The sequence below is a fragment of the Notolepis coatsorum genome (assembly GCF_963971535.1).
Source record: "Notolepis coatsorum genome assembly, chromosome: 4".
Classification (NCBI taxonomy): domain Eukaryota; kingdom Metazoa; phylum Chordata; class Actinopteri; order Aulopiformes; family Paralepididae; genus Notolepis; species Notolepis coatsorum.
In genome coordinates, this window is record NC_140168.1 from 176,733,729 (window position 1) to 176,745,894 (window position 12,166).

Here is a 12,166-nt window from a genome sequence, read left to right on the forward strand (position 1 = left end):
TTGAAGGATATCATCCTCAAACACATATACACCACCTACACGCCTATTCTCAGTCCTTGCCCCACAATGGTGGAATGAACTACCCACCCCAGTTAGGACAGCCGAATCCCGTCCAATCTTTCGCCGTCGACTAAAGACGCACTTCTTCAACCATTATCTGAAATAAAATAAAATAAATCTAACCCTAACTAACCTTACTGTCATGCACTTGTCCTAATAAACTAACCTACACTGTAACACGCAACACTTTGATGAATATTGTTACTCAGCTGATAGAGTTGTATCCTTCCTGATGACCTGTCGTACAGAACTTATAAGTCGCTTTGGATAAAAGCGTCAGCTAAATGACTAAATGTAAATGTGAATGTAAATGCCTTGTAGAATTCCACACATAAGAAAGAAAGATACTGGGATGAATAAACAAAATAGGAAATAAAATGTAGAAATGCATGCAATACATAAATAAATATGAATCTCCATATATGAAATAGAACATTTAGATAAGGTGCTACTGAGATGTTTTGGTAAGTTCTTTGTTTTTTTGTGGAAGTAGCCCTTCTTAAAAATGCATGAACATTCACTGATAATTGGTCTGTAGTGGAGTCTACAAGGTCTACATTGCCGGACCTTGTAGACTGACATAATTCTGTGCATAGTTTAGTCTACACAGGCCATATTTCAAATAATCAAAATCTTACTTCATTCATCTTAAACATTCTTGATTTGGGGGATTGGTAGTTCCCATGAAATCTGAAGTTGTTCAAACGACAACAGCGATCCACCTTGAATTAAATCACACTGTGTTGGCTGCGTCACAGTCACGAAAGGGGCTACTTAATTCATTAATCCAATCCACTTTATTTATAGAGCACATTTAAAAACAACAAAGTTTACCAAAGTGCTGTACAAGTCCCACAACATAAGATACAAACAAAACAAAAATATATAATTTTTTTTTTTATTAATAAATGTTTTTTTAATTCGAAGCTTCGAATTAAAATCGAAGCTCGGCCCCGAAGCTGTTGAAGATCTGTTGAAAGATGGAGATGATGCAACACCGTCCGTGACCCGTATAAGACCATGCCTGGGACAATGGGACATATAGATGACGTATTATGATATGATGCATGATATCTGTCTCGCATCTAACGACAATGATCTTAATCAGATACGGTCCGTGAGCCTGACGTGTAACAGATCAGGGTCCTTCACACGAAAAAGCTTGAAGCCAACCGTAGTCTGACACAGAGCACCTCCCAGAGGAGGAGTTAGCTCTGCAGAGCATGCAGAATTTATCCATCCATCCCCTATACACACACATACACACACACACATATACATAAAAAATGCAGTCATTGAACTATAATTTTCATGCATTGTGCATGGTTCCAACCATACACATAAATCCCTGCTTCCGGGGAGACACACACACACACACACACACACACACACACACACACACACACACACACACACACACACACACACACACACACACACACACACACACACACCATACCGACCATCTGAGCTCAGCTGTGGTGCTTCCTCCTCCTCTTTCCTTGTGGGCCGACAGACTCGTTTTCACACTCTGGAGAAACACTACCTTCATATTTACCCACGTTCTCGTACAGCCTACTGTAGTTCTGGCTGATACGGTTACAGTATATAACGTGGCCCGGTCTGTGTGAGGCGTTGTGTGCAGTAGGATAATACTGCATTATTCAACACTTATCTCTCTGACAAAATCCCATTAACATGAATAGAGGCAGCATGTTTGAACTGTTGCTAGGCTTTAATTATTGTGGTGTGTGTGTGTGTGTGTGTGTGTGTGTGTGTGTGTGTGTGGGGTGTGTGTGTGTGTGTCAAAGAGAGAGAGACACTACATACATGCATGTGGTACACAGCATATTCCCTCTTAATGCATGTGATGTATGTATGCATGTCAGCGTGTGTGTATGGGCATGTTTATGTGTGTGTGAGTGTGGGTGTGTGAGGCAGCATGGTTGCCCAAGAGATGACTGCTCTGGCTTGGCCAAGTAATTTCCCCTCCCCTGCTTTAACTCAATTCTTCCTCCTTTGCTGTTGTGGGGAAACAGCCTTCTGGCTGGTCTGTCATTTCTGCCCCCTGGTGGCCACCAGGCACACCTGCGTGTGACAGACTTCACTGTGCCGGGTGCTATTTTTATCCACCAGGGTCCACAAACGTGTACGAAAATATCTCTGCAAGAAGAGCTCTCCATCCTTTCTGTATCTTTCATACTGTACTGGCAAGTTGGAGGGAATGATAGAATATGCATAGATAGAGAGAGAGAGAAGACAGGGGGAGAGAGACAGATGTGGAGAGAGAGACAGAGAGAGGGAGACAGATGCAGAGAGACAAAGAGAGAGAGAGAATGGGAGGGAGAGATAGAGAGATGCGGAGAGCAAAAGAGAGACCGATGTGGAGGGAGAGATTGGCAAAGAGAGAGAATGAGAGAGAGAGCGTGTTCCTGGGTAGATGACAAACTTCCATCCTCGTAATAATATCCCTACCATATCTAATTCCTCTCTAAATATCTTAACATGTCACCTACTTCCTCAGGCGCCTAAGGAAATTCCAAGTCAGTCAGAAGATCCTTAGGAACTTCTACTCATGTACAATAGAGAGCATCCTGACCGGCAACATCACCTCCTGGTTTGGGAATAGCACTGCACAAGACCGAAGCAGACTACAAAGAGTGACACTATTGTTAGGTTTTAGTGACACTATTGTTAGGTTTTAGTGAGTTTTTCCTTACCTTCGCGTGGGGTATGTCTGGGAGTGCTTGCATTCTTTCATTTATTTGCATTCATCTAAAAAATGTTTGGACCCTATGGTGTTCTTGTTCTGTTCTTGACTTATTGTTATGTTGTCTTCTTGACTTGTTTAAAGAAGACCTGTACGGCCCATGGGGACATTAACGTGTGTTGTCGGGCCCTATAAATAAATTTGATTTGATTTGATTTGACACGTTCAGCCGAACGCACAATTGGAGGGGGGCTTCCCACCCTCCAGAACATTTACAACAAGCGGTGCAAGGGGAAGGCTAAGAGAATTATTAAGGACTCGAGCCACCCGAACAACTGCCTCTTTGAACTGCTGCAGTCAGGCAAGCGATACCGGAGTCTTAAGGCGAGCACAGAAAGACTCAGAAGAAGCTTCTATCCCCAGGCCATCAGGCTGCTAAACGAACAATAATCACTATGCAACAACCATCAAATGCACACAGCACACACACCCACACGCACACACTCACTCAAACAAACAACACACTGCAGCACCCACTCTCCACACTTTAGATCACACAAACACACTTACACTTTTTATTTATTGATAAAGGATTTGCACTACAACTCGTACACCTACTGTGAATTGTACCTAAATTGCACCTTGTCCCATTTCTCCATTTCTGCCTTGCACTATATAGTATTATATATTAGTACACTGCACAGTATTGTATATTGTATGGTAACTACGTCTATTCTGCATCGAACATTGTACATATGTCTAAACTGAACACTGTGACCTCATTTTTTTTACTTCTAATTTTACTATGTTATTTTATTTCATACTTATCTTGTCTTGCACAGTCTCTGGAGCGCAACAGTAAGAAGCATTTTGTATAAAAGTATTCTGTACTTCTGTATGACAACTATTAAAGAAACTTGAAACTTGAACTAATGCCTCTGTTGTCTTCAATCTGCAGTTATGGCACTTTAGAGAGAGAGAGAGATGGAGAGGGGAGAGAGAAAGAAAAAGAGAGAGAGAGAGGGAGAGAGAGAGAGAGGGGACCAACTGCTGCCCTTGGTCCTGGTAATAATATCTTTTATCACACCAGCTTCCTGTAGAATAATAATGACATTGTATTTCTCTCCCTGCAGTTCTGGCAGTTTGGCGAGTGGGTGGAGGTGGTGATAGACGACAGGCTGCCGGTGAAGGATGGGAAGCTGCTGTTCGTCCATTCAGCCGAGGGCGGGGAGTTCTGGAGCGCTCTGCTGGAGAAGGCCTACGCCAAGTAAAGAGAGAGAGAGAGAGAGAGAGAGAGAGAGAGAGAGAGAGAGAGAGAGAGAGAGAGAGAGAGAGAGAGAGAGAGAGAGAGAGAGAGAGAGAGAGTATCCGAAATGTACTGTGTTTAGGAGCTGTGTTCCGTTGGCCTTCAGGAAAAACATACACTTGCATGCATCTTCATATATGGCCAGATATCTATGCAGCAAGTGTCTGTATTTACATTTTTTCAACACCTAGGTATTTTTCTTCTTTGTTTTCTTTTCTTTCTTTCTTTTTTAACCTTGACCCTGACGGTGTTAAGACTGTAAACTGAATAAGCTTGACACAATGTACCAGGATGTGGCTTGTTTTTTTTTTTTGGTTTTTTTCGTGACAATGAGCTGATCCTTCTCAAAAGGTGAAACTGGGATGAATCTTCACACTGACACTTAAAGGAACACGCCAACAGGATGAATCTTCACACTGACACTTAAAGGAACACGCCAACAGGATGAATCTTCACACTGACACTTAAAGGAACACGCCAACAGGATGAATCTTCACACTGACACTTAAAGGAACACGCCAACAGGATGAATCTTCACACTGACACTTAAAGGAACACGCCAATATTATGAATCTTCACACTGACACTTAAAGGAACACGCCAACATTATGAATCTTCACACTGACACTTAAAGGAACACGCCAACATTATGAATCTTCACACTGACACTTAAAGGAACACGCCAACATTATGAATCTTCACACTGACACTTAAAGGAACACGCCAACAGGATGAATCTTCACACTGACACTTAAAGGAACACGCCAACAGGATGAATCTTCACACTGACACTTAAAGGAACACGCCGACATTATGGGAAAATGCACTTAGCGTCTTCTCCAGAGTCGGACAAGAAGATGGATACCAATTTCCTCTGTTCAGTAGAAAGCTATTCGGCTGCAAGCTAGCCTAGCTTAGCACAAATTAATGGAAGCGGATATGGACCATTAGCCTAGCTTAGCACAAATGAATGGCTTTCTTTGTTTGCTCTAGTGACATCCGGTGCCGGTTTGCCTAGGCATTGTCCAACTAAAACCTCTCCCGAAGGCTAACCGGCACTATCCGCTTCCATTCATTGTGCTAAGCTAGGCTAACGTGCAGCCAGATAGCTTTCTACTGAACGCACAGAGCGGAAACTGGTATCTATCTTCTTGTCTCTCTCTGGAGAAGACGATAAGCTAATTTCCCAAAATGTTGCTTTGTTCCTTTAAGATTCGAATGCTTCCTAATGAGCTATAACATGTCTGTTATGAGTGACATATTCGTACCTGAGACACAATCGTGTTATTTACATGAACTTTTAGTCATTTAGCTGACGCTTTTATCCAAATGATGTAGCAGGAGGGGTACACCTCTGGCGGTTAAGGGTAAGTAGTGTTGTTCGTCTAGCAGTGACGAACATGAGTGCTTAGTGCATAGTAGTATAGACATAGTATAATAGGTAGTCGTATACAGACATAGTAGATATAGTAGTTTATAGTAAGAAGAGTATTTCTTATTTTGTTAAATTCTTTTAAATCAGATATTGATTGAAAAAGTTCGCTGGCACGGGATATTTGATTTCATATCAAACCTTGAAATCTCTCCCGCGATTTTAAATAGTTTGCTATAGACGTGACCAAAGCCAGACTATAGACCTGTTCACAACATACCGCGTTCGAGCCAATCAGCAATACCGACTGAGTCACGTGACTAAGTTGCCCCGGACCTGCGCGAGCTGCTGCGCTAAAAAATAAGTATAATTGGGCTCTATGGAGAAACCATGGCACTCCCCTGACTAAAAGTAGTTTCAAACGAAAACGTCTGGATGTCATTTTGCCAAATCAGCATGGCTGTGAGTGTGAGTCTTTCAATTTTTTTTTTTTACTTCATTTTTTAGCGTTTATCGCTTTTCTGGTCAAGCATGACCGACAGATGCAGGGTGAAACGGGAGGGAGAACAGGGGAAGACATTCGGCAAATGACGGCGGGTCCGGGAATCGAACTCGGAGTCAACCAGATCCGTGACGCAGCACGGTATTCCCCGACGCTTTCGCGTTGAGGTACATGGTGAGCTACTGGAGCTCCCCGAGTCTTTCACCTTTTACATATCTAGCTTTGGCATGGATTGATTGTTTAGATCGCTAGCATGGCTAACAAATGCAAATATATTGTGTTCTTACCAGGATTACGTTCCTTTTGTCCCACTGATGCACACGCACACAGTCTGACGAGGACAGCGAACAGGTCTATAGTACACAGTAATTGTGTCTTTGAAGCCAGTACAGCGATGGGGGGGGGGGGGGGGGGTCTGAATGAAGGGTCTGCAAGCCTCTGCTAACCCTGGTTGTCTCCTCCAGGCTGCATGGCTGCTACGAGGCCCTGTCCGGAGGCAGCACGTCGGAGGGCTTCGAGGACTTCACGGGCGGCGTGACGGAGATGTACGAGCTGAGGAAAGCCCCCTCCGACCTCTACAGCATCATCGGCCGTGCTATAGAGAGAGGATCCCTGCTGGGCTGCTCCATAGACGTCAGTACCGCCCAGAATAGTATTGGACTGTTTATTGTAGGGCTGCGCGAATGATCGCGGTTATTTCGATCGCTTATTAACATGATTATTACTCATTGATTTGAGAGCGTAGTGTGACAACGACTGAGTTGACCTTCCTTCTCGACTGAAGGCTACCTTTCCGTCGTCTTCTACCAGTTACCAAAGTCGCCTCTTGGATAAATATCAGCTCTACCTGTGATTATAAAAGAGCAGCGAGTCCCCCGCACGCCGCCCAACTCCACTGCTCTTTTCACAGGTAGAGCTGATATTTATCATAGATTCAATTAAAAATCAAGAGTTTGGTAACTTGTGGATATTTTAAATCCATGATTTTAAGCCATTCTGTCTGTTTGTACCTGTCTCGGACCCAAGAGAGAAGGTAAGGTGTCTCTCTCTGTTGTATCTCTATCACCTGCGCTGTCTCCACTCTTCCACTCGACCCCCTTCTCTCTCTCTCTCTCTCTCTCTCTCTCTCTCTCTCTCTCTCTCTCTCTCTCTCTCTCTCTCTCTTTCTCTCTCTCTCTCTCTCTCTCTCTCTCTGTGTGTATGCATGTGTTTCACTGCTTTCCCAACTCTCTCTAACTTGTTTGTTTATCCAGTTTTGATCTCTTAACCTAAGTGCCCCCCCCCCCCTCTCTCACTGTCATGCTCAGATCAGCAACACCAAAGACATGGAGGCCGTCACTTTCAAGAAGCTGGTGAAGGGACACGCCTACTCTGTGACTGGAGTGGAAGAGGTGAGCCAATGGCAGATCCGAATGCTCTCTCGAAGCCAATGGCTACTGGAGAGGTAGAGTCAGAAGTGTTCCGCAGTAGTGTGGTAGTGAAAGGTTAACCTTCTGTAGTGTGGTAGTGAAAGGTTAACCTTCTGTAGTGTGGTAGTGAAAGGTTAACCTTCTGTAGTGTGGTAGTGAAAGGTTAACCTTCTGTAGTGTGGTAGTGAAAGGTTAACCTTCTGTAGTGTGGTAGTGAAAGGTTAACCTTCTGTAGTGTGGTAGTGAAAGGTTAACCTTCTGTAGTGTGGTAGTGAAAGGTTAACATTCTGTAGTGTGGTAGTGAAAGGTTAACCCTTTGCAGTGTGGTAGTGAAAGGGTTAAGGTCAGAATCACGCAGCATGCTGACTGAAAGGCAGACAAGAGTCTTGATGTCTGACTGCTCCCTGCTCCAGGTCGTCTACAGAGGGACCCAGACCAAGCTGGTGCGCATCAGGAACCCCTGGGGGGAGGTGGAGTGGACCGGCGCCTGGAGTGACAAGTAAGACGCCCGAGACAACGGTCCTGTTGCTCCCTGGGTCAGGGGTCCGATTCCCACTGGGACCACCCCATGCTAAAAGTGTACTGTGGGGGGCTTTTGGTAAAAGCATGTATAAATGTGATAATGTATGTTATATTATAGTTTGTATATTGTATATAGTGTTGGGACTTATTCCTCTTTTACTTAAATTTTTTTTACTGTATGAAGCGCATTCTCAGGGGCTCATACCAAGCTTTTTTTGTTTGATCCACTTTTTCTCCATATTTTCTATTTTTCTCCCATCCCAATTTCGTATATCCCTCCCCTGTCTTGAATGTTGCTAGACTATGCCTCCCACTGGTCGGCTGTAGTGAGGATAGAAGCCTTGCATCACGTGTCCCCTCCGGTATACGAGGAGGCAGCCTGTCTCATCTTTTCACCGCAGCAGCTCGAACTCTCAGTGGCGAGGAGTAACGCGTGGGAGGCAGTGTTAATTTTGTTGACTGAATTGATGACGAAAGATGTTCGTCAACGAAGGTTTTTTTCATGACGACAACGAGACGTGACGTGACGTTATTGAATACCATGTGACGCTAACGAGACTAAATCGTTTATTAAATATCGTTGACCACAACTGACGACACAAAAATGTAATTTATAAAAACCAGGACGAAATTTCTCTTCATGTATGTTGATATTGTTGACTAAAACAAGACGAGACAAACTAATTATAACTTTTCTTAATGCCATCATCCCGACAGAACAGTGTGACGGCTGACGGGAGCTCTGTGTTATTAGCATTAGCTGGAGCTATTTGAAAAGCTAGTTTTAGCTTAACGTTACCTTGGCTAAAGTTGGGACTATTCATAATCCAGCTGCAGACCTGCAAGCAAAGTACAGCAAGTTGGCAAAGGAGTATTCCAAGGTAAATAACTTTGTCACCAGTAACGTTACATTGTTTGTATGTCCATCTAGATCGCGTTAGCTAGTGGCTAAGCTAGCTCACGCTAATGTGGCTAACTGCACACATTAAGATGGCGCCGCTATGCCCGGCCGCCTGTCTGTGCGCTCCGTCGAGATTGTGCTTACTTTTGTTAATATTTATAGTTTTAAGAGTTTTGTCTGTACCAACAGTAGGTGCATTTAATGTGTATGACCGTCAGTCACTTATAGACATCGGATTACGGGAAACTTACCGATTGGATTACTCCCTGGATCAGCTTTCTGAACCGCAGCAATGGCCTGTTGAGATCCTGAGAACACCAGGACCAGGTCTTGACCCAAGGAACAAAGGAACCATCAGACGGCGTGGGAAGAGAGCTGGGATCCGTAACAGACTGAGAACCAGACGACACCGAACGCCACTACCCAGTATATTGCTAGCCAATGTACAATCAATTGACAATAAACTGGACGACATCCGAGCAAGGATTCAATTCCAGAGAGACGTTAGAGACTGCAATGTTCTCTGCTTCATTGAAACGTGGCTGTCGCCAGAAACCCCAGATCACGCCATCCAACCGGCCGATCACTTCTTCATCCACCGCAAGGACAGATCAGCAGAGTCCGGCAAACAGCGTGGAGGAGGTATCGCCTTCATGTTTAACAACAATTGGAGCGATCCAGCCAACGTGAAGGAATTATCGAACCACTGCTGCCCAGACCTGGAATATATAACCATCAAGTGTCGTCCTTTCTTCCTCCCGAGGGAGTTAACGGCGATCGTCCTGGTCGGAGTGTATATTCCACCGCAAGCCAGCAATAGTGTCGCGCTCTCCAGACTCCACGATGAGGTAAATAGAATCCAAGCCGTGAACGTTAACGCCGCCATTGTAGTAGTGGGTGATTTCAATAGCGCCAATCTGAGAAAGGTTTTGCCTGACTTCTATCAGCATGTGACTTGTAACACCAGAGGCGGTAACATCCTAGATCACTGTTACACGCAATTCAAGGGTGGCTACAAGGCTCATTCTGCTAGTGGCTTTGGTAAGTCTGATCACGCGGCTATTTTCCTTTCACCAAAGTACAAGCAAAGAATCAAGAGCACTCCTGTAGTCTCGCGAGAGGTGCAGAAATGGGATTTGACGTCAGAGGAGACGCTCCAGGCTGCGTTTGAGTGCACAGACTGGAGCGTGTTCCGCGACACAGATAACATTAATGTCTACACGGAGACAGTGCTGGACTATGTTCGTACTTTGGTGGAAGAAACAATCCCCACTACCACAATTAGAGTTTACCCAAATCAAAAACCCTGGGTAGACAAATCCGTCCGTGAAGCTCTGAAAGCGCGCACCAAAGCATACAACGACGGCCTAGTGGCAGGCAACATGAATGACCACAAGGTGGCGCGATACAACGTAAGGAGGACAGTGACAGAGGCCAAACGGCGCTACAGGGATAAAATTGAACTCCAGTTTGAACAGGCTGACTCCAGAGCTATGTGGCAGGGGCTCAAAACGATGACAGACTACAAAGGCACCTCCCTCAAACTGAACAGTGACATCTCCTTAGCAAATTACCTCAATACCTTCTATGCAAGGTTTGATGCTGGTAATAACAACACCAGCCCACAAGCCACGGCAATGGGGGGGGGGGGGGGGGGGGGGTCTGCTGCTGATGGAGACTCAGTGTTCAGGGTAACAGAGCATGAGGTGAGGCGGACCTTTAAAAAAGTGAATATCAGGAAGGCAGCAGGACCGGACGGCATCCCCGGCCGCGTCCTAAAAGTCTGTGCCGACCAACTGGCCCCGGTATTCACTGACATATTTAACCTGTCCTTAGAACAGGCTGTCATCCCCACCTGCCTGAAGAAGTCCACTATTATCCCTGTACCCAAAAAATCCAAGCCTGCTTGCCTCAACGACTACCGCCCTGTAGCTCTCACCTCCATAGCCATGAAGTGCTTTGAGAAGCTAGTAAAGGGCTATATCTGCTCCTCCCTCCCCATCAACATGGACCCCCTGCAATTTGCATACCGCCCCAACAGGTCCACGGAGGACGCCATAGCCCATGTGCTGCACACAGCAGCATCACACCTGGACAAGAGGAAGGGGAACTATGTGAGAATGCTATTCATCGACTACAGCTCGGCATCCAATACCATAGTCCCCTCCATACTCATAGCCAAGCTCAGGGACCTGGGCTTGAACTATGACCTCTGCCAGTGGGTCTTGGACTTCCTGACGGGCAGACCCCAGGTGGTGAGAGCAGGCAACTGCACCTCCTCATCCATCACCCTCAACATAGGGGCCCCCCAGGGCTGTGTTCTGAGTCCCCTCCTCTACTCCCTGTACACACATGACTGTGTGGCTCAGCGGAGTAGCAACACAATCATCAAATTTGCTGACGACACAGTGGTGGTGGGCCTGATCTCTGCCAACGACGAGAGGGCCTACCTGGAAGAGGTCAAGGTCCTGGCGGGATGGTGCCAGGAAAACAGCCTCTCCCTGAACGTCAGCAAAACAAAGGAGATGGTTGTGGACTTCAGGAGGTCGGGGGTCAAGGACTACAGCCCCCTCAGCATCGACGGGGCACCGGTTGAGAGAGTCAACAGCTTTAAGTACCTCGGAGCCTACATATCCGAGGACTTGACATGGACCACACACATTGACAGTGTTGTGAAGAAGGCACGACAACGCCTCTACTTCCTCAGGCGCCTAAGGAAGTTCCAAGTCAGTCAGAAGATCCTTAAGAACTTCTACTCATGTACAATAGAGAGCATCCTGACTGGCAACATCACCTCCTGGTTTGGGAATAGCACTGCACAAGACCGAAGCAGACTACAAAGAGTGACACGTTCAGCCGAACGCACAATTGGAGGGGGGCTCCCCACCCTCCAGAACATTTACAACAAGCGGTGCAGGGGCAAGGCTAAGAGAATCATTAAAGACTCCAGTCACCCGAACAACTGCCTCTTTGAACTGCTGCGGTCAGGCAAGCGATACCGGAGTCTCAAGGCGAGCACAGAAAGACTCAGAAGAAGCTTCTATCCCCAGGCCATCAGGCTGCTAAACGAACAATGAACACTACACAACAACAACCATCAAACGCACATAGCACACACATCCACACGCACACACTCACTTTAAACAAACACACTGTAGCACCCACTCCACACACTTTATAGCACACACTCACTTTAAACAAACACACTGTAGCACCCACTCCCCACACTTTATATTTATTGATGAAGGATTGCACTACAACTCGTACACCTTACTGTAAATTGTACCTAAATTGTACCTCATCCCATTTCTGCTTTGCACTATATAGTATTGTACATTAGTACACTGCATAGTATTGTATATTATATGGTAACTCAGTTACGTC

General features: G+C 45.5%; 1 protein-coding gene across 1 annotated transcript in view; it reads left to right on the plus strand.

Moving 5' to 3' along the window:
• Positions 1–12,166, plus strand: part of capn1 (calpain 1) — a 126,870-nt gene that overhangs the window by 85,882 nt on the left and 28,822 nt on the right. Inside the window, exons 5-8 of the mRNA XM_084312569.1 lie at positions 3,904–4,037; positions 6,415–6,583; positions 7,258–7,341; positions 7,773–7,858. Of these exons, the coding sequence (XP_084168695.1) occupies positions 3,904–4,037; positions 6,415–6,583; positions 7,258–7,341; positions 7,773–7,858 (473 nt within the window). The remainder of the gene's footprint in view (positions 1–3,903; positions 4,038–6,414; positions 6,584–7,257; positions 7,342–7,772; positions 7,859–12,166) is intronic.